Source organism: Anneissia japonica, unplaced genomic scaffold, assembly GCF_011630105.1.
Source record: "Anneissia japonica isolate Jap-2015-1 unplaced genomic scaffold, ASM1163010v1 scaffold287834_len5846547_cov211, whole genome shotgun sequence".
Classification (NCBI taxonomy): Eukaryota; Metazoa; Echinodermata; class Crinoidea; order Comatulida; family Comatulidae; genus Anneissia; species Anneissia japonica.
In genome coordinates this window covers 3,647,804-3,670,908 of record NW_022704992.1, presented here as the reverse complement: position 1 = coordinate 3,670,908, position 23,105 = coordinate 3,647,804, and the positions used below count along the sequence as shown (strand labels likewise).

Here is a 23,105-nt window from a genome sequence, read left to right as displayed (position 1 = left end):
TACTGCTTTCAACAGTAGCATGTGGCACAGTGTGTAAGATGTTAGTCTGACTCTCGTCGCATTGCTTGTTTCCTCGGACAAGACACTTTACTTACATGTGCCTCTCTTTACCCAGGAGTATAAATGGGGGGGTGGGGGGAGTCATGCTGTTAACCTGCTCGTTAGTGACCCTGCTGTGACCGTTCCAGTCAATTAATAACAGCAACTTGATGATTATATGCGATTATTAGCTACATCACACGCAAGAAGAAGAAGACTGCTTTCCGCAGTGGATTATATTTGATCATTAGTCTTTTAAAGCCCTGCCCAGTTATAGAATTTATTGTCAAACCGTGTATTTGCTGTGGCGTAACCAGGCCTGGGGTTTTTTACGGTGCCTGACCACCCCCTTTTTGTTAAAATGTGTAAAAAATAATAGTAATTTAACTGAAATAAAATGGTAAAGTAAGTGACTTTGGACATTACCAACCATTTTATGGTCATAGCCATCAATATGCTCCATCCCTAGTTTTGCACCTCTCGTAAAGTTCAGTGGATCTAATATTTGTTTTTAGCACCCCCCTCCCTCTAACACTCCTTTCAACATCCTGGATACTGTACGCCAATAACTTGGTTGGTATGACCGAGCAAGCAATCCAGTGCAAACTCAGCTAAGGTGTATTTTGTCCTATGTGGATTGATTGTTGAGTGATTCAGCACTAATATGTTTTGCTGCATGCTACCTTTAAATAAGGTCATGTGCTATGTCACATACAATCCTGTTGTTAGAGAGCTCAGGATGTTAACATTTTCATAGATGGATGAATGAGGGTCAAGATAAATAGGACACAGATACTGATTAGTGCTGTTATGTATTTATATGTTATATATCTTCTCAAATTAAAAAGGCTGACTTTCCCGATAGTGTACAGTACTTAATTGGTTGGATTGTCATTTTCTTTAATATATCTGTCATTCTAGAGGGGCCTAGTTTAAACTCCTGCAAAAGTTGTTAAAAGCATAGATGTTGTGTCATATTGCCATAGGCAATACTTTTATTTTCACCCCATACAGTGAAATATAAGGCAAATTAATATTACTAAGATTTTCATGTAATTTCATTTTGTTTTACTACACAGACAGCATGTAGTGAAACCTACCAAAATGATCATAGAATTTTAGGCCGAGTTTTCAAGTGTCTAGCAAGTTGGTTTTATCTGCAAAGCTTACCGACACGTGAAGTCGCTGGTAGTAAAATACTCACAGTCAACTTTCAAGTACTTGTAAGTTGTCATGTTTTTTATTCAGACAAAAATATGTGATGTTATATTGTAAAATTTATCTTAACCTGATTTTTGTCTTTCTTAAATGTGTTGCAAATTATCCGATTTTTTTCTTCTATTTTCAAATTAAATACTTAAGTTTTTTTTATTTAAAATATTTTATTTTTTGACCGCTGTGTACAAGCCTTGCTTTTCGAAATTTGCCATGTATCTAATTTATTATTACTGTCAAGAAAGAGAAGTGAAATAAATGTACTTTGAACTGAGTTCTATCACCCTGAAAGCTGTGGAAATCTCTAACCAGTTTTCTCATCTTTTTAGATGTAATTACAGTAGGGAATGCTGTACATGTGTTTTGCCTCAATACAAGAATGACTAGCCAAATTGGAGCAATTAATTTTCCATTCATTCCATGCTCCAGTTTTGACTGCCCTTTTTCTTGATACCATGTTGATTTATTGATGGAATTGTTCATTCAAAATCAAATTAAGTCTGTGTTACTCTAAATTAATGTTTTTTACATCTTAAGCGTGCTAAAATTAGTTTCTGTGCAAAAGTGTGATTGACACTCGTCGTAAATTTAAAATTTGCAATTAGTGTTTAAAAAAATAAACTATAAATAAGAGGTGCCACATATTAGCCTTAAATATAATGCATAATTACTAGGTGATTTTTTTCTCCTATTAAAACTATTTGATATATTTGTTTTTATATTGTAATTGCTTTTGAAAGATTAAAGAAATTATAAAAATAAACAATATTTTTTTCTGGCAAAGATCCTTATTTTTACTGTGTATTTATGGCTTTCTGATTTCTAAATTAAGATCAATGATTCGCATGGAATAAAAACAAACCTGTTTTCCAAGCCCAACCAGAAGTTCAGGCTACATACTTTCAAATTGTGTCTTACACTATCCAAGGCCTCACTAAGGAAAATAAGCTTTAATTTTCAATTGAAAGACTGCACAAACATAAATTACCTAGGCTTGAAATGTTTACAATTAATGATTAGAATTTATTTCCACAGATGAACCATAATACGCCATCAATGCTGCATGAGGCAGCCAGTGACAATGTCGTAGCTGCGTTATATTCCATGGAGGTAAGAAAGAGTTCCTGAATGTTTTTATTAAATTGATGTGTATTCATGAAGGTATGTATGTACTGTATGTTGTCTCTTAATTTAGGTTAATGGAAACGCTATATAATAACATAGTGTGTTCTAGGAATTGTGCCGTAGGACCTTGGAAGATACTTGACATTTTCAATTCCAATATTATATTTTAAAAAAACAATCTCCGGAAATCAAAAAATGGAGAAGTAATACAAAATACAATTGATTTTAAATTACACAAACATGGAAGTTGCAGTAAAGTGCATGTGAATGAAAAATTTTATCGATATGCATGTTAAAAACAGAATTGATTTTAGACCAAAAGAAATTTGAAGGAATGATGTAACAAAAAAAATAATTCACATGATAAAAAGATGTTTAGAAAATAATCTATATCTTATTTGGCATTTTTTTCGAAATGCATCACTCTAAAATATTATAAAGATAGTTTACAGACATATACAAAATACAAGATAAGTTATGCATAACAAAAATGTGCATTTTTATGGAGGCAACAAAAAAACGTACATACAGTAATATACAAGATACCACATTTAACATGTAAAATGGCATCCAACCATTTTTAGTATTTTAAAAGATGGTATATCTGAAAATTGTTTACAGATTCCAAAGCTTAAAAATGTTGATAGTGATATACTAGCTTAAAAAATTAGAAAAAGGATTATTAATAACATTAGAATTACTGAATTATGCTTTAAAAATCGATAGGTTATTTATTAGGAAAAAGTTTTCCTTTAGAATTTTATTAAAATTGTTTAAAGATTAATAGAATCCTCAAACCTTAGAAGTAATTGATTCTATGGGATTTAATGATGCAAGCAGAATTTATTATTATGAAGCATGGTGCATTCAAAATGTATGTCCAGTTGCGTAAATGTGAGCACTTGGAAATAAATCAAGGGATCTGTATATTAGAACATCAGAAAGTTAAAAATTGATGTCTTGTACCTAGTCTAGTGGTTCTGACTCTCAGTCAATAGGCAAAGAAACCATGGCTACTTGCACAACAAACAAGTCCAAATATCTAACATGGAACTTAATTATTCATGTGTGTGTTGAAGAGTTAAGTTTTGTAAGATAACAACAGATATAATCGCTTGATGCTGTGACCTCTTAGAGACATATTCCCCTTGTGCTTTACATCTTTCACTTAATCTCCTGATGAATAACAGCATGATATATTTAGTACTCAAGGCGGGAACCGTATAATGAATCTTTCAATGTGAAATAGTAGAGGTTACGTGGATATTAAATGACGCGAGACAACAGCGCATATGACGCAGTGCAACCTTTAAAGTTTGAAAGTAAGATGCATATTGATTGACAACTGCACAAGATGAAAAAACAAGACCATTATCAAGTTTGTAGTTTGATGCTTCACTTTTTGTATCCTGGTTTAGTTACACTCATGCCCTGAATTAATTATGCAAATTACAAAAATACAATAGGCCTACAGTATATATAGTCACCGAGGCTAACCTGTCAGTTGTTTGTCGAGGCCCTAGATTAGCATCTTCACATCTCTGTTTATTATAATTTTCATCATACTAATTCTGCTAATCGCCACCGCGTAACTTCCCCATCTCCTCTGAAACCGCTGGCAGGAATGTGCTCATATCACATACACTGAGGCTTCTATACGTCACGACCACATTCCACTACTTTTTAAGGCTGGATATTGGATAACAACGAAAAAACAGCCAAAAACCACCGAAAATCAGTACCTGTTTACCATGTTTCGCAAGTTGCTTACGTCGCGTAAATACAATTAATCACATCTATTCTGTACTGCAATGCTTCGGTCTAAAAATTATCGAGTTAGGCCGTAAAAGAGCCATGTTTCGCAGCTTCATTACGTCACCGCCCAGCACTTCTCACGTTCGTCAACAAAATGGGTGACAAGCATGTTCCCTTACCTCTTTGGAGTACCCATTGCATTATACTGGATATATTGTAGTTTTATGGTACAAAACATCAGCAATAAATGGCATGTTGGCAAGTAAAAATAAAGATACACATGGGCACAAGCCATGATATAACCTTGGCATAACCATACCAGCTAGCCCTACACGGGCCTATAGTCACAGCCCTAGGCTCTGGCCCAGACCCAGGCTCTAGCCTAGGCACGGCCTACCCTAGCCTATGATGTCAATTACAGATAGGCCTAAACATAGGGGCCTAGGCTCAGGTGTAGTTAGCACACCTAGGGCCTATCATCTATCTCTCGAATCCGGGTCAATTTGGATAGTGCATTAAGATAGATAGGGTCAAGGCAGCTCCACCAATCAATACCTTGAATTTATGCACATCGGGACAATGTGTACGGGTTCTTTTGAATGTTAGTTTGGATAAGCCTTACATGCATCCATCTTGATTCAAGACAAACACTTTTCTCATGCCCTACTATGCTAGGCCTACTGTATATTTCAGTACTTTCACTTACAAGAGGGTAGCCCAAAGCAACAGAGGAAGATCCAGTAGGGAAGTGGGAAGGGAAGGTCACTGGGAAGGGCTCCTGCCCCATTTTTCCACTAATTTTTTAAAAATTTCAATGCAATATATGTGCTATTCATTTATTCAATTATTCCGAAACTGTTGTGCACCCTTTACTACATGAAAACATGCAGTTTCTCTACAGACACTGTAGGTGGAGAGAGCACAGTAGCCTCCCGTTGTATATTGGAATGCCTTGTAGTCACTTCCTGGAGCCTTTGCTTACTACTGTACATGCAGCAGTCTTAGAATCCTAGGATTAATGTTCTTACGAATATAACATTAAATCTTTCCACTGTAAGAATGCTTTTCCCAGAATTTGCTCCAAAAGGAGCTGTTATTGCCTGGACAATTCCCGTCAGCCCTTGATACGAGTGGATTTTTATATTCAAGAGGAAACAATTTTTTTTTCTGAGATTTCAATATATTCACCTCAGAGTCCATTCTATCATCAAATCAATATAAAATTTGAATTTACTAAATGTATACATTTATTTAACTTATCAATTAGTGCATAAGTAATATCTATATTATTTGCATACAATAGACTATTACATTTAAGGATTTTATAATCAGAAACAAAATTATAATAATGTATGCCGTATTACAATGTGATAACTTATTTGGTAATTTTAAGTGAGTAATTTATAAAACAAGAATTATTGACATTTCATCTCTCTTTGGTAGCAGCAGACAGATCTTGCAGTCACATTTTTTGTTTTGTATCAAAAATTTTTAAGGGGTTCTCCCCAATTTTACCGCAAGGCAATATATCAACAAAGCAATAAAACTACAAAATTTACAGTTTAATTTTTGAATGACAAGATATTGGTAGCATGTGTACTGAATATCTACAAAAACCTTTTACTGCAACAATTATTTAAACACAGATTTCCTTAATGGATAGTTAATGTGTAAAATTACTTCTCTTCCACTTAAAATCATAAAATGATATTGCCGTCACAGAACTTCTTAATAATGTGTCTACCATTAATTGATTGCTAATTACCAATTATATCTGATTGATTAGTTCCTCTGCTGAAAAACATTTAATCAGCTGAGGGCGGCAACTTCAAACAAATTCTCTAGAATCATCATAGCGTCATAAATATGTTGTAAACCTTGCAGCTGAGGAATTGCGTATTTAAACACAATACACCACACGTCAAACAATTTGTCCGTGTGTCCTTGTGAAAATTACTCAATATTTTCACAAACAATTTGTCAAAGATAACATTAACAAGATTAATGTATAATTATTTTAATGAGCTGATTGTTGGTTTTTTTTTTTTTTTCTGTGCTAATATCAATCTATCTAGGGTTTTTTTTTAAATATAAATATGTTATTAAATATATGAAATTTTTATATGATATTGAAAAATTACATTTCATAATTTGGGTAATTAGAATCGTTTGAATTTTGTATCAATATTTTATCAATTTTAAATTATATTATTTAATATCATAGCCTACAGTAGGAAGTTAATCAGGGACTTTTTTGTTAATTCTGCTAATCTATTAACATTTATTTATTTATTTTTTGTTTTGGTGTATATATACACATCAAAATATACAATGAGCAGCAGAAGCTGAAAATACTGTACAGCTAAAAGAATAAAAAAATAATAATAAAAACACATTTAAATAACATTAGAAAATATAACATAACATAGAGAAAATGAACTCATGAATATTAATGAGTTTTTAAGTTGGCTACCAAACAAGAGAAAAAAAGGTTTTACCTGAACTGAACTGTCAAAAAATGTAATATTTTATATTCGCATTTCTATGTTAAGTTTTCCAACTTTTTTGTCAGATTTTTTCAGATAATCACTTCAAAGGTGTTAGGAATAAACAAAATATTGGGGCCAAGAAAGAAGCATTACATTGCGGCCCTGTTCCTACTAATCTCTTCATCACTATACACGCAAATTGTATCATTAAGTTTAGAAATAAATCAGCATTGCTCAACAGAGTATAAACTCGTGTGTAGACTCAATAAGAACAAAATATTAGGGAAAAGTTTTACTTTGGAACCACATACTAAATGCTGTAAATATTTTATCTTTTGCAATACTTTGTTCTTCAGGATATAGAAGAGCATCCAGAGCTAGCACATGCACTGTACCAAGGTGTAATGCAACTCCATGAGGCATACCACATGGCTGTAGCAGAAGAAGACATAGACAAGTAAGTTATACACCAATATGAAGTTTACCCATAAGCATACAGTAGGTATACACTATTGTATTGTATTGTATTGGTTCAAAAGCAAAGTGCACACTGCTTTGTCTGACCAATTCATGTTAGTGCTTACTTAATGCAATACTATTGACTGGTGTCAGCACATCATCATTGACCGTAATCCGCCATGCAAAGTAGCATGACTGTCGCAAGGAATCGCATTGGCTGCCAACAGTGTGTGTGCCAAATTTTATGTGCATGTCACCATGGCTGTTTTTTTATTTTGCTTCGTTTATTGTATTAAAGTTTTCAATGATGGATTTCTAAAATATGCAGAATATAATCCTTTCTATTTAAATGTATTTTATCCATATTCACGACCAATTCTCAGTTTAATTTTTTTTTTTTTTTATTCTACAGATGTGTAAACTATAGTAGGATATTTACAGAGCTTGCTGAAGCTTTCTTAGAAGTCATGGTAGAGTCGCCAGGAAGGGTGAGTTGTCTTATCATTACTGGGCGAAGTGTGAGTTTCCTTAATCATTTCTCAAGGGAACAGTTAGCTGTATTAGATTGAATGTTAGTTTCAATAAAGCATAAGATTTTAATTAAAAATCGGTGTGAAATAATGCAAGAAGAGAAATGGAATTATGTGGAAGGCTGTTTTGGTGTTGCTGGTTTAAGTGGTGGTAATAGTGGAGGTTATTGTAATGGTGATAGTGGTGTTGATGGTAATGGTGAACGTGATATTTTATGATAGTGGTGCTGATATTGGAGATGAAAGTAATGGTGGTGGTCTTTTTGATGTTGCAAGTGATGGTAATGTTCGATTTAATAGTAATGGGTATAATAATGGTGTTGATGGTGGAGGTGATAGTAATGGTGAAGGTGATATAGAATGATAGTGGTGCTGATGTGGGAGATGACAGAATTGGTGACAGTGGTGCTGTTGGTTAATGTTGTTGGTTAATGTAGGTGGTGAAAGTAATGGTAATGGTGGAGGTTATTTATGGTAAAGTGGTGCTGATGGTGGAGATGGTGGTGCTGTTAGTGTGGTGCCGAAGGTAGACTTGATGGTGATGGTAATGGTAATTTTAATTTAATTTAATTTGTTTATAAAGCAACAGAAATCAAAACTGCCAGTAACAATATACAGTAGAATATTAGTAGGCCTAACATAAGTATAAAATATAAGCTACACAAATACAACGTTCAAGTAACAAATACAGATGTTATGTTAATGATATTCTAGATGGACTATGTATTAAACCAATGCTTATTCAACTACGTCTTTTACTAGCAATAAAGATTAAGTTAATGAGAACTATTTAGATGCTTGATTTGAATTATTCTCATTCAAGAGTGAGTGACTCATCACAGGATAGATTATCAGTGATGTCTGATTATAAGGCTTAGATTGTCCACATTTTCAGATGCATATGATCTGATATGACATCATCATGCCCATATATGGGTATCATATTATTACATCATCATGTCCTTATATTTTTTTTCCCCTTCATTTTGCAGAATTTAGGTGATCTTCGAATTTTAGGAGCTGTTTTGGACTGTGTAGGGCACTGCCAATATGAAGTAGCCGAGATCACATTTAATTTCTGGTACAGAATGTCAGAGATATTATACAAACGTGATAGCCAGATTTTAAACGATGTATTCAGGCCGTACATACACAGGTTAATTACGGCACTGGCCGGACATTGCCAGCTAGACCCAGACCATGTGAGTAAATATGCCAAAAGCAAATTAACAGAACAGTGCCTTAACTCAGATGGTAATACACACACTATGCATAACTTTATCTGATTTTTTGCATCATAACAGTTATGAATTTTAAGCAATATTTATGCTTCTAAAATTATTAAAAACAATAATATTAAAATGATTAGAACTAGAATAAAACAAAACAACTAAATATTTAGAAAAAAAAAAAAAACCTTGATCAGAGATATTCACATTTTATCATATGCATTTCATTCTATTTCATTTGGCAGAAAGAAGTTTAATTCTCTCTCTTAATTATATGTGACATCCTAATCCTATCTACTTTTAGATCTTGATCCAATGGATATGTTTCATCTGCATGCTTGATGTGATGATCTTTTGTACAAGGTCATAATAATAATATTTCTAGATGATATGTATTTGCATCTAATGTACAATAAGTGAATTCGGCCTTCTCAGAATATCTTGCTGAATTGCAAAGAATTTTCATTGAATAATGCTATACCCTCATTTTTCATCATCATTTCATCACATCACTAAATGGTTTGGTCTCCTAACCTCAAGATCAGGGTTTCAATACTTCGCTGTGTCCTTAAGCAAGGCACTTTATCTACATTGCTTCTGTCTACCCAGCTGTAAATGGGTACCAGCGAATTGCTCGCAGTAACCTGCGGTGGACCAGCGTCCCACCCAGGGGGAGCATCACACTCTCATCCACTTCACGCTACTTGAAACTGGGAATAAGCTCCAGCCCAATAAGCCCTGTGGCTCGGCATGTATTTACTTTACTTTTTTAAGTTTAAATGATCAAATTCAGCAATTAGCTATTAACTCAGTTTTATATCTCGAAAAAGAAACAAGTTATTTAACTCATTATTCATTTATTTTAGGAAGGAATTCCGGATGAGCATGATGAATTTGGTGATTTTCGTATGCGAGTATCTGACTTAGTAAAAGATGTGGTTTACCTGGTCGGGTCAACAACATGCTTTGAACAAGTGAGTTATATATTTTTAATATGGTTATTGATTGGCGATTTCTATGTTTAATCTGCTGTCGATTGGTAGATTCTATCTGTAGTATGAAGTCATTCACCTCATTGGTTCAACAGGTTTTGAAGTCCCATGTTAATGCAGCTAACATTTTATTTTGTATTTGAATAATATTTGCCGTTATTTTATTTAAAATAATTGGCAATTGGAATAATTATTGTAAATATATAATAAAATAATAGATGAACATCTCAGAGATCCAGGGATGCGGTTGGGTTGGGGGTATACACTTTGTTATTGTCTGGCAATTGACCTTTTATGAGTAAATGCAGTGGAGGAATGATGGGATGGGCTAAAGATAAAAATGAAAAGTAACCAGGTGTTTTTGCCTAAAATCACAGATAGCACCTGTAAACAAAAAACAAGCTAGGTAATGGGTGCTTGTCCTTATTACAATTTTCAATTGCTTACTAACCCTCAGATGTTCAACAACCTTGCCAGTCATCAAGGAGGTGCATCATGGGAAATCACAGAAGCAGCTCTCTTCACAATGACTGCTGTTGCAAAAAATATTCTTCCGTGAGTACAACTATTGAACTGATCCCTTATTCTAAGGCATATGTCAGTAAAATGCAGTCAGCAGGTCATATGCCCCATATGTGCAGCCTGTCTACAATCTTGCCGATTATTAGTAGAAACGTAATATAAAAACTGAGCATAAAGTTGTATGAAAGCAGTGAAAGAAGGTTTTTGCAAAAAAAAATTCCAGCTGCGGCCCTCACTGGTAATGAAAATGTTCACTTCAGGCCTCCCAACATTGTTCATAAGCACAGGTGGGCAAAGTGCGGCCCGCAGGCCACATGTGGCCCGCCAGCGATTCATTTGCGGCCTGTGAAAATGAATTAAAAACCCTATTTGTGCGGCCCACCAAGCAACATTGGCCTGAAAACACATTGTTTTTTTATGGCCCGACACCTATCATATGTAAAAAGTAAAATAAAACTGAGAATAAATTGGTGTAAAACCAGTTCTTGGAGGTTTTGGTGTGCCCCTCGGTGTTGAATCAAAAAATTCACATTGGCCCTTCGACCGGTTTTTATGCCCACCCCTGTTCATGAGTGATGTGTCAACATATTACCTAAGGAAAATGTTCTATTTTTTAGGGAAGAGAATGGAGTTGTACCACATGTATTACAAGCAATAATCAATCTTCCACCCTCAACACATGTTGCTGTCAAATACACTAGTACCAGGATGTTGGGACAACTTGCAGAATGGATTGAAAAACATCCTGACTACCTAGGTACTGTGCATAATGGTGACTCACCCTGTCTACCTAAGTGCATAATAATATAACACTGTGACTACCTAAGCTCATGATAATATACAACTTCATTACCTAGGTACTGTACATTATGATGAAAAACCCTGTCTACCGCAGTGCATAATAATAAAACATCTTGACTACCTAAGTTCATGATAATATACACCCTGTTTAACGAAGTACATAATATATAACAACAATATAACATTACTACATCAAAAACGACCTTACTAGCTAACCTTCATAATGCAACTTATAGAAAGCATCTTGTGTATGTATACTTGTGTTGTTTAATTTATCTTTTTATTTGCATTTACACTATTGGGTGAATGAACATTAATTAAAATTATTAATTTTTCGTTACTAGAACCAATTCTCAGCTTTTTAACGGACAATCTACGCATCGATAGCCTAGCATCAGTTGCTGCTACGTCTTTAATGAATCTATGCTCAACTTGTCAAGATCCAATGAGAAAACACTTTGATGGTCTTCTACAAATTGTCCAAGCAATGGACTCTTTCAATTTATCACATGAAGCAGGTGTTGGATTACTAAGAGGTACTTGTATTTTTGTTTATTTTCATTCAACATTGATTAGATTTTAATTTACTACAGTGTTGACTATATCTGTTTCATTAAGATGCCTTTAAATGCCTTTGATATTTTTTATAATAGCTTGATATTTTTGATAATAGCTTTGGTATGTTTAAAAATCTTATTTTAAGTAACATTTCCATGCAATAATATATGTAGGTTTTTTTAATCCTACATATATTTTGTATTGTTATATTTTAACCATCCTTGAAGGGGTGAATGGCCGAGCGGTTACAGCACGCTCGCCTATGGTTCTGGAGGTGGAACAAGTCTTCTTGGATAAGGACTATAAACCGTAGACCCAGTGTATAATTGGCTCATGTGCACTATTAAGAACCCAGTACATCTTTCGAGACAAGTAGGGGGTTACCCCAGTGTACTGGTCCATACATCCCCTGTTATGGACAGATGAGAGTAGCTGGTACCAGTTCCCCGGGTAGCTCAGACACGAAGGGACCCTTAGGGGAGAAGAAAGTTATTGTTCTAGCTAGTCCACGCCTCTACAAGTACAATGATCCACACATCAGGGAGGCCTGTACTTATTGAAAGATAGATAGTAGCAATTTATCACTGTTGGTGTGGTAATAAATAAATAGATAAATGGGTGAAATATTATACTTATAGGTTCTGCAATGGTCCTCTCCAAGATGCCTCTAGATAAGATATGTGAAGGGCTCAAGCAGTTAGTTTATGTACAAATCACACCTCTAAGTCAGGTAAGCAATACATTGTGTACACCTTGCTATCTACACAAATGTATATTATCACCAGTACAGGTAGAAGATTGAGGTATTGTCTATCTCCTATCTGGCTAGCTGCTTGATAGTTAAAAGCAGTATCTTGGTTTTTTTTTACCAAGAGTATATTATTTTACTCTCTAAATTCAATTGGCATGGATGCCCCTATGTAGTAAATATGTATATAAACAGTTATTGATTTTACTTTATTACCACTTTATTTTATAGTCTTTAAAGTCTGGTGAAGTTGTCAAGTCCGGTGCCAAGGGAGATCCAACAATATGGCTTGACAGATTAGCTGAAATCTTCAGGTAGGGAAACCTTATTTCCATGTTAAATTATGTATACTCCAACTTTATAATAATACATTCATTAGTTTTTGCATACTCATTCTAAGACAGATTGAATAAAAACCTTCTTGGCGAAGGTAATATGAATATAGGAATGTCTTTCTCTTTGTTTGGATGCAATAGAATGTAGAGAGTGATATATTATTAAATATTTTTTTCTCTTAGGCACACAAATCCATTAGTTATGAATGGTGAAGCTCATCCGTGCCAGCCCCTCATTCAGGACATCTGGCCAATACTGTCCAGTGCCTGTGAACGATACCAAGCAGATGTTAAAATCATTGAGAGATGTTGCCGGTGCTTGCGTTTCGCCATCCGATGCGTCGGTATGGGCTCAGTGGTGCTTCTAAATCCATTAGTTACACAAGTATGTTACAGCTTCTAAGTTATTATTTCATATTTTGTTTTAAATGTGATTATTTTTTAGTTTGTTTTTGTATATGAATATTTTTGAGTGATGTTTGTTGTTTATGATATAATGGTGACATTGAGGTTGATGATGAGGATGATACGGATTATAAGGAGGGTGGTGATGAGGTTGAGAATGATAATGAGTATGATGTATATAGTGAAAGTGATAATGGTTCGTGGTGGTGATGATGGGGTGATGTTTGTATTGATGGTTGTTCTCTCTGATGGTTGAAGATGATGTTGATGGTGGTGCTGTAGTGATGTTGACTTACATACGTTGTAACAGTGATGTAGATAATGGTGAAGATGATGATTGTGACGATTGTAATTATACAGTAATGATGATTATGATAATGTTGATAGTGATAATATTCCATGATAGATGATGATTCAGATACCATGATTGAGTGATAATGATGGTATAGATGATGCAGATGATAATGTTCATTGTCAATAGGGTTATGTAGATCATGATGATGATGCAGATGTTGATGGTAATACTGACTATCCCATGACCTATTCAGCTGGTCTTGCATCAAACACATAGTATTTGAGCCAAGAAATTTTTTTTCTATTTTGTCTTTTGTAGATGGTGAATATTTACCGAGTACATCAGCACTCATGCTTCTTGTACCTGGGAAGTATTTTAGTAGATGAGTATGGGAAAGATGAAGGATGTATAGCTGGTCTTTTAGAGATGTTACAGGTAAGAATATTGAGTGTGTATCAAAGTAATTGAGGGAACCACAGTTGGAAGAAGTTACTCTTAGGACATCAGGTTTAATGAGATTTCCAACACATCCTACTGTATTTTGCTTTATCTGATGCCAGCCAGCTAGCTTCAGATAAGAAATTAATACTGTATCCTGTAGTAAAAACAAGCAACATTTGAAATTTTCATGAGATATGCTAATTTTTGGAAGATGTTGCTTGCTTGCAAAAGTGCGAGAGACCATGTTGATTTCTGAAAGACTAGCACAACTTGCAGGAACATATCAATCAATTTTGCTTAAACTTCAGTACTACTTAAACAATTATTATAATATGTGCGAGGCAAACTTGGAAGAAAGTGGCCATCATTATTCAATCTTCCGGATACAAATTTGCATGATCTCACAAATTTAGTTACCAATTATGTTGAGATTAACCAGTCAAAATGCATTATGCATAACTTTAAAAAAATTGTTTTTGTGTTTGCAAAAGCTTCAATGAATAATTTCAGTTTAAACGATAATGTTTAGATAAATATAAATGAAAATAATCTCCTTCAGTATCATGTTGTATTTCAGGCTGGTATTTAACTCTCAGTTTTTTGCTGTGTATAACTAATCATTTTTTAAAGCTATCAGAAACCCAAATTGTATATATTTTCTGTTTTAGATTCATAATAAATTCACTATAAATTACTTAGTTCAAAGATATATACTGTATTAGTATATAAATAATAGCAGTATAGTTTAATATGATTTCCTTTGTAATTTGTAAATTTGTAATAAATATAACTCTTCTATCTCACAGGCATTCATTGTGCCAGCGTTCCAACTGCTACAGGGTGAGAATGGTCTGCGAGATCATCCAGACACAGTCGATGACCTTTTCAGACTGTGTGCAAGGTCAATTTTATTTTTAAACCTAAATAATGATAATAGTAACAGTGATGAAATTGTGGTGTTCTTATTCTGTAATGATATTTTATGTTGTGAAGCATTTTCATTATCATGCTTTGATTATATGGCGTTTGATTAATTTTAGATTCGTTCAACGAAACCCACTTGCAATCCTTGGTTCATCCGTGATGCAGTCAGTCTTAGAATGTGCAATCTTCGCCATCACCTTAGCTCACCGGGAAGCTAACGCATCTGTCATGAAGTTCTTCCGTGATCTTATTCACTGTGCAACAGAGAAACAGGTACTAACATACATAGCACACCGTCTATTGGATGAGATGTATAAGCCATTAGTCCTGTGTGCAATATGGCCCATGTGTGCGTTAAAGAATGTACACTGTACACTAAGGTATGCAGCTTAGCTCAGTCGGCTAATCTGGTGGTAGCCACTGTGTGTGCGCTAAACCGTGGAGATCTCTAGGTCCCCGGTTCAATTCCCATCGCTGCCTCTCCTTGTGTTTCAGCTAGAGGGCTGAAATACAAGTTACAATTAGCGCACTTGTCTTTCGGGTGAGAATTTTAAGCTGTTGGTCCCATGTGCATTATGGCCCATGTGCACGTTAAAGAACGCAGTACACTCTTCGGAAAAGAGTAGGGGATTGTCTCCCGGTGTACTGCCCAATCACCACCAGAAGGATCCCACTGGAAGTAAGTCTTCTTCTAGACTTGTGTGGGCTATTCTTGGTGTTTACACCGAAATCCAGTAAGGTATTAACTTTGGTGTACTGTCCAATCACCACCAGAAGGACCACACTTAAAACTTGTCTTCAAATTTTGTGGGTTATTACACCAAATAAATTCAATCCAAGCTGTATCTATCAGGGGTGGATCCAGAGATGTCTGAAAGTGGGGGGCCCCCCTGGAATTGGGGCCGATCGAGATAACACCAATTTAGGGGCCCGGGGGGTGAGGCTTGGGGGACATTCCCCGCAAAATTTTTGTTATCAAGACACTTAAAAATAACCACGGCGTTTTGGGCGATCAATTTTTTCTTTTTCTTTCTTTCTTTTTTTTTTACTTTTCAAATGGGAGGGGAAAATAACATTCCCCACACGGGAAAAAAAAATCCACGCCTGTCTATATCAAACTTCATTTGTTTTTACAGGATAAAGATGATTTTGAGACACGTGTTACGCTTGTGAAACCATTGTTGTTTTCTCACGGAGAGGAAATCACAAAGGGAATCATCACAGCCTGTGTCTTTCACTTACCATCCTTCATGGTACCTGATCAAGGAGATGTCCTCTTCCTCCTGATGAAGTTAGACCGAGCAGTAAGTTTTATTATTTTGTCGTACATCTCGAAGGACAGTCATCACAACGAGAAATATAATTTCAATTTGCATAATTAACAGAATATATATTTCCTTCACCTCACAGTGAAATCATTGGTATTACCACACTGTGATTTGTTTTGGTTTTTTAGTCTTACTTTATTTATATATGGAATGAAACAGATGCAAATACTTCAGATAATTAGACATGTTCACCACCATAATTTTTCATTAGCATCTTCTGAAAACATGGCTGTTATTCACAGGGACGAATTCATTTCCCCCTCCCTGCCCCCGTTGTGCTACTCCATTTAAAAATTTAAATACATACTAATACAAATTCCATGTATTGTGATAGGAAAAACAGAATACAAATACAGAATGTATCAATTTTGTTATGCCATTGCTGCTATAGCTAGCACTTCCCACTTATCTATATTCTGTTTTGGCAATATTAGAAAAAATACTTTAATATCCTTCCTTCCCATACTGAATAAGTGAACTTACACTCCACATGTTTTGATGTATTTTTTATCCATAGGCTGTTTGTACCTGGCTTGAGACCACATTGAAATCATTACCAACTCAAAACAGTGTTGGAACTGTGAATGCTACACAGAAGCAGCTGACAGACTTCCATAAAGCTGTCACAAAGTATGTACTCAATTAAACAATTAGGAATTTGCTATCACTGTTCAGTAATCATTCTGTTGATGATGTAATATGTTAGGTTATAATAATAATGTAAATCCATAAATCTGTTAATGGTAAACCTATCAAAACTGTTGTTGTCGATGTTTTTTGTTCACAATTCCGCAAACATCATCCAGGCTGTAACACACTGTGTTTGCATTAGAGTAGATGTTAAATGAACCTGCCCTCTACATCAAGGGAGGTGGGTGGATGGGGGTAGGTGGTCAGCATACAAATAGGACAAATGTTATACCTCTTCATATCTGTTAATGGTTTGATGTGCGAGCATGAGGGGCAGCGTGTACAGTGTTGGACTTCTGATCGTTAGATCAGGCGTTCAAGACAGACGCTTGTCGCATTGCTTGTGCCCTTGGGCAAGACACTTTACTTACGTTTGCCTCTTCATTCAGAAGTATAAATGGGGGTCATGCGGTTAACCTGCTCATCGGTGACCCTGCTACGATTGTTCCAGTCAATTAATAACAGCAACTAGAATGGATTATATGTGATTATTCACTAAGAAGGAAGCTACACTCAAAAAAAAAAACCCCCAACTGTGTAGCGCAAGGATATCCAGTACTTTTATGACTAGTTTATTTGTGACAGTGCACAAGCTTTCGTGCACACAGTGCACTTCTTCAGGTGAATGTGTAGCTCCTGTGATTCATACAAACGAACGAATGGTTTGATACTACCTAATTTAATTGCCTCAGGTGTCTTTAAAATGAACCAAAATCTTTCAGTTGCTCTAGGCAACAGGGAATTGGTTCCCTACCAAGGCACTGCACATTGACCCAGCAGATCACTTTCAAACAGCCTAACGCCACTGAATGTACATATACTGGAGCTAGCTCTGTATATTAGTTAATAAATTGAAATTTGCTTCCCATTGGATTATAAATAAATATTGTAAAATACTGTGTATTACTTTTCAGGTCGGAGAATCAGAAAGAAATAATCTATGCACTAAGAGACTTTGCCCGTTTATTCAGATAACAGGACCAATTGCTTTAAGCTAGAATGATGTTGCTGGATTGGACAGAAACACTCGAGATTTCCAGCAGTGGACTTAAGTGTACATTGTGCATGATGGAATATGGCAGAAAAGATGCGACTTAATTACTAAAAGTAGTCAGGAAGAAATACGTTTTAGGTAGTTTTCGCAACAGAATTTTTAAATATATATTTGCGAGAACTATTTGAAATATTAAATGTGCAGGCTGCCTTTCTGGTGGATTATGAAAAGAAGTTTTATAAATACAGAATAGGAAGATGTGAATATTCCAGTAAATGTCAACCCTCTCACCAGTATAAAATATAAATTGACATTCAAGTTAATATGTGATCAGTGTGCCTATAGAATGGTTGTTCACATGAAATCTGGTCACAAGAAATCAACTGGTGGTAAAAGATGAAAAGGGCTAAGGAAACCAGTGCCAATGTTAAATAACCCATTTATATTGATCAATCCTACATTATTTTGATAATGGGAGAAACCAATGCCAATCATTTTTAAATAATCAATGTCAGAAATTCACTTTAGATTTCTTAAGAGGCTGTATTACAGATGGATTACGAAAATGTTTCAACCGTAATTTTAGATTTCTTCGGAATTAAAATCTTGTCAAAGGTATTCAATTTCTGTAGCAGAGTATAGGTCAATAATGAAATTCTTTTAATTCTTTGATAAATTATACATAATTCTTCTAATGGTACAAGTAAACATTATTGTTGAGCTGTTATTTTCTTAATCAAGTTGTGTAATGCAATCTTCAGTGCATATTGACCTTTTTAACTTTCATATTTTGTTGGTTGGTAATTATTAGTGCGATATATAGTATTACACTACAGTTATTTTATGTTGAAATTGTATAATATTTTTTTAAAGATTGTGAAAAGTTATTAGTAATAGTGACTTTGAATGTGTTAAATTATGTTGTGGTTACTCTTTGATGATGGTATTTGAAAGAATTTGTATATGTTAACTCTAATACCTCTATATTGAGCAATTGCATGGTGTCAAAAGAATGTAATTGCATTGAATAATTCAAATAATGTCATACTGTAGTTAAATAATGTCTGGTAACTTAATTTGAAATTGTAATTGAGTCACTAATGTACAAGTTAAATTAAGATTGATTGATTTAATCTCCAATGATGGGTTGAAAATGACAACCAGTCTTCTTGCATGGTGCATCTAGCCAAGAAAATCTGACATTGCACAGATCCATTTTGTTGTTGTTATTGGTTAACCATTGCAAATGTCAAATCAGCTTACAGTATTCATTTAGCTTGCTAAGACAGAATCTAAAAAGGATCCAGTAATGGAACATTTTCTAAAGTAGATTGCTTTTTGATGTTAAGTTAAGGAAGATTGTGAGTTAAATTTAGTGACCCCAACTGCTCTTAGTCATGGTGAAAAATGTCAGATTTGCTAACTTTCTTAGAAAATTTGTTTAAACACAAATATTATGTTTACCAAGCGTGCTGAATGTCCTTACTCAAAAGCTTTGCTATGTCTGTCTATATGTTCATATCAGTATGAAATGTCACAGTACAGTATTTTTTTTATATTCATTCTCATCACAGCTTTATTGTTGCTTGTTGAGGTAGTGGTGTTGCCTTTCTAATTGGGGCTTTCTAATTTGTGTATGTGCACTTATACAAGTGTAATTCAGTTTCATCTAGAAGTTAACCATGTTTGTGTTCCATGTTTTTTGTTTGTACAAGATATTGATTTTGTTGCAAAGTTCTTCCACATGTATGGTTCTAACAGTCTTTTTTAAAGTTCTTAATAATCATCAATTTCTTGAGCACTGTGTTTATTTTTCTGCTTCTAATGATTGTGCTTAGAAAATTTTATTTCTCTTGGTCCTGGATCAAGGTAGTATTTTATCATGTTTTTATTTTTTTAGATGTAATATCATACAAAAGCCTGTTGCATATATGTAAAGATGTATTTTCATCAAAACACCTGATTAAAAAATACAAACATTTTCAATATGTTGTCAGTTTTGATTATTTTTTTATTTAATGTTTGGAGACCAACTCACAATTGAAATTGAAGACAGTTGCTCATGCATTAAAACAATTTCTCTCCAATATACTATTTACTGTCAAAGCAGTTGAGGCTCGGACACTCAACCTGGTGGTCAGGAATTTGAGCCCCTCGCTGTGCAAGTTGCTTGTGCTCTGGGGCAAGACAGATGGGTATCAGCACATGCTGGGAAGGTAAACAGACTTGCTGTAAAGAAGGAGTGGCAATCCCCTCAAAGCACTGCACAGTTAGGCCCAAACGCTAAATAGAGATGGGCACTCCTGCCTGCACATGTTCATAATATAAACAGTAAATATAGATGGTACTGTGCATATCTAACCATGATCCATACATTCCTTCTTAATTTATTATCTCCCATTAATATGGATAAAACATGACCACCCAAGTTTTTTATAGTCACTATAGTAATGGTCTGTTGTTAATTTCTAAATGTTCGACAACGTGATGCTAGAACAGAATCACTCATGCATGACCATCCTAACGGGCGTCCTACGTTTTCTGTGTACGTAGATTTGGCCCAATTGCGCCCTGCTCCTAAACTAGTGCATTGGTGGGACAACACGTAGAACAAGTATTTCTGGCCCTGTTCTAATTGGTAAATTATTTGACCTTTGACCATTTATAGCTTAATTTTCTGGTATATTTTTCATTATTTTCTCCATTCATTCCCTCATCTTTTCTCCACTTGCCTTAGATGTTTCTTCTTCATTCTTTTCATCTTTGCTGTATTTGTAATCTTAGAAGAAATATAAATATGAAATAATTAACAACATTTTCAATTGAATCTTATAGTACTCTACTAAACACATTTCCGCTGTTTTGTTGTTCTAGAATCTGTTATTTCCATTGCCTTTGTCGGCCGCAAATTGCAAACTCTGTAATAGTTGTTTATGTTGCTTTGTGTATTTTTTTACTTCATTAAATATTTTGTTTTTATAAATTTTTGTTCACTTGCCTCAATAATATTTAGCACCTATAATGTATAAAAATTGAACAGTGAATTACAATATATTAATTATTTATTTGCAACTTTCAGTTGTAAGCCAGATAGAAACTAAAATTAAATTTTTCAGAGTATCACGACTCAGCCAACGACTATACTATTAATCTTTAAATCAGAAAACTTTTTAATGAGACCACTTACCACTTGAACAACTTCGTGTTTACGTTCATTTTCTAATTTACGCTTTAAATTCTCCTCCCGTCGTCGTTTCTTTAACTGAAAGAAAAAAATAAGATTAAGAAATTTATTATACAATATCCATTGTTAGATATAAATAATAACATCAATCATCTAAGAATGTTTTAAATTTATTTTTTACCTCTATGGCATCTATCTTCGCTTGTTTCAATTCCTGCTCATATTTCTTTATCGATTGTTTTTCAGCTTTTTCCGTCATTTTCCTTTTCCAAGAACTTCTTAAAGGTTTATCATTTTTCAAACCAGAAAATCTATTTTTTTTAAAGTGAAGAGAAATATTTTATTTTATATCTGTGGTTTTGAAAATTAAAACAAGTATATATTTTCTTACATCAGTAGTCATGATTTCTACAGTAAAAAAAACTTGTTTTTGACAGCTGGTATGTCTCTCCAACCAAGCAAGGTGCTGCCAAGATGAGTGTGGCCGACTTTTGGGAATTGAGGCAAATGGGGATGTGCTATAAAATCAGGTAACAAAAAATAGTACCTTTTTGTTTGCTCTGTTTTCCAAAGCCTACCAGACTTAGGCCTTCCTTTTGGTTCCTTTACTGACTGTTTCTTGTACAATGTTTGGCACTCTGTAGCAGTTGATATTGTTTTTTGTTTTATCTCTTCATTCATCATCCCTTTCTTCACCATGCTTTGCTTTAATGGAATTCTAAACAAAAAAATCAAATTAAAATTACCAAGGCTAGCCAGGACGGGAAGGCAACAGAAAAATCCTACTTAAAGTAGTAGTAAGGCCTACTCACTAACCTTGGTCTCCGCGCCTAGACTAGTTCTTTCTCTAGGTAGACCTAGGCAAGTACTGTACTAAGCTGGACTCGCCTAGTGCTAGGCATAAGGTCCGTGCTACAGTACAGGTCTATCCAAGGCCCAATTCAGGGCTTAGCCAGCCAATATAGTAGCCCAGGATATTATTTAACTACTGTATAAGGCTAAGCTTATGTCTATGATACTCGCTGTCAATAAGCTCTATCCTACAAGAAAATGGTAATGGTAATGGTGGGATATTTGTAGTGCGCCTTCCACAATAAAATCGTCTCAAGGCGCCGAAAAAAGGTAGGACCAAGAATTTAAAAGAAATTAAATTATATTATATCTTATATTAAAGAGCCTATATTAATCAGAATATTTTATATTTTATTTATAATAAGTTAAATAAATATAAATAAATGAATAAAGTAAATAAATAACAAATAGAAAATATATAATTAAATAAATAAATAATTGATAAATTAAGCCTTCAAAAACAGGCAGACCAAAGAATGGAAAAAACCAAGCAGCAACATGAAAAATGCACACTCCTGTTGTTGAGACGGCGTCACCACCACTACCGCGTACACGCAGGTACTCCGGCGACAGTATGCTGGGCTCCGGTAGCTTCCACCTTGGATAAGCCTCGGCTCTACTACCGTGCACTGCTAAGGTGGCGACGCCGGCTCAAGTAAGGGATTTGCGACTTTAATGAAACAAAAAAACAAAACACTTAAATATATATAATAAATAATATATTTAATATATATAAAAGAAATGAAAGTATCACTACCAACCGGTTTTATCACAATATCGCTTGTCGTAAGGTACAATTTCCCCTAATAATAACGTGTAGCAATCAACCCACATGTGGACGTTTCAGATGGTGAACGTAAGCAGACAACAACAACCAGTCGAATACACATATATAGGCCAATAGAGGGCGATATACTATTTACTTTGAAAGAATATTTGTAGTTTCGTAACTTGAGCTTTATACACATAGGCCTACTGTATTAATAAAGTGGATGCACGGATGCATTAAGAAGTAACTAAAATAACACAATAAGTGAACAGATATGTTAATTATTTATTAAAAAATTAATAATAGAATCAGAATGTTTTCCTTCATCATCATTTCATATTAATATGGCTTACACTGTTACAGCGTTTGGAATTTATGTATAATTAGGCCTATGACATGTAGGGCCTACCTTTATTGTATCATGGT

The 23,105-nt window shown here is 34.5% G+C and overlaps 2 protein-coding genes across 3 annotated transcripts in view; one reads left to right on the top strand and one right to left on the bottom strand.

Annotated features, from left to right (window-relative positions):
• Nucleotides 1–19,857, top strand: part of LOC117105123 (transportin-3-like) — a 30,584-nt gene extending 10,727 nt beyond the window's left edge. The window contains exons 5-22 of the mRNA XM_033246187.1: nt 1,119–1,262; nt 2,290–2,364; nt 6,980–7,080; nt 7,495–7,570; nt 8,605–8,814; nt 9,708–9,815; nt 10,291–10,388; nt 10,973–11,112; nt 11,501–11,692; nt 12,353–12,444; nt 12,694–12,776; nt 12,981–13,182; nt 13,816–13,932; nt 14,745–14,839; nt 14,979–15,135; nt 15,999–16,166; nt 16,708–16,820; nt 17,795–19,857. Of these exons, the coding sequence (XP_033102078.1) occupies nt 1,119–1,262; nt 2,290–2,364; nt 6,980–7,080; nt 7,495–7,570; nt 8,605–8,814; nt 9,708–9,815; nt 10,291–10,388; nt 10,973–11,112; nt 11,501–11,692; nt 12,353–12,444; nt 12,694–12,776; nt 12,981–13,182; nt 13,816–13,932; nt 14,745–14,839; nt 14,979–15,135; nt 15,999–16,166; nt 16,708–16,820; nt 17,795–17,855 (2,232 nt within the window). The 3' untranslated portion in view covers nt 17,856–19,857. The remainder of the gene's footprint in view (nt 1–1,118; nt 1,263–2,289; nt 2,365–6,979; nt 7,081–7,494; nt 7,571–8,604; nt 8,815–9,707; nt 9,816–10,290; nt 10,389–10,972; nt 11,113–11,500; nt 11,693–12,352; nt 12,445–12,693; nt 12,777–12,980; nt 13,183–13,815; nt 13,933–14,744; nt 14,840–14,978; nt 15,136–15,998; nt 16,167–16,707; nt 16,821–17,794) is intronic.
• A 10-nt stretch (nt 19,858–19,867) lies between these two features.
• On the bottom strand, nt 19,868–22,812 carry LOC117105125 (coiled-coil domain-containing protein 86-like). Of its 2 annotated transcripts, none has more exons than XM_033246192.1 (5): nt 22,672–22,812; nt 21,606–21,776; nt 21,240–21,369; nt 21,062–21,136; nt 19,868–20,653 (listed from the first exon to the last, which is right to left on the bottom strand). In XM_033246192.1, the coding sequence occupies exons 2-5, from the start codon at nt 21,755–21,757 to the stop codon at nt 20,588–20,590; spliced, it is 423 nt and encodes a 140-aa protein (XP_033102083.1). In that variant the 5' UTR covers nt 21,758–21,776; nt 22,672–22,812; the 3' UTR covers nt 19,868–20,587. The 2 variants fall into 2 exon arrangements, with proteins under 2 accessions (XP_033102083.1, XP_033102084.1); XM_033246193.1 differs by having other exon boundaries at nt 22,668–22,810.
• Between the last annotated feature and the right edge of the window lie 293 nt (nt 22,813–23,105).

Coding starts and splice junctions, on each gene's coding strand:
- LOC117105125 (XM_033246192.1), bottom strand. CDS start 21,757: ATGGTGAAGAAAGGGATGATGAATGAAGAGATAAAACAAAAAACAATA. Junction 21,370..21,605: donor AAAACAGAGCAAACAAAAAG/GTACTATTTTTT, acceptor TAAAAAAAATAG/ATTTTCTGGTTTGAAAAATG. Junction 20,654..21,061: donor AACACGAAGTTGTTCAAGTG/GTAAGTGGTCTC, acceptor ATTTCTTCTAAG/ATTACAAATACAGCAAAGAT.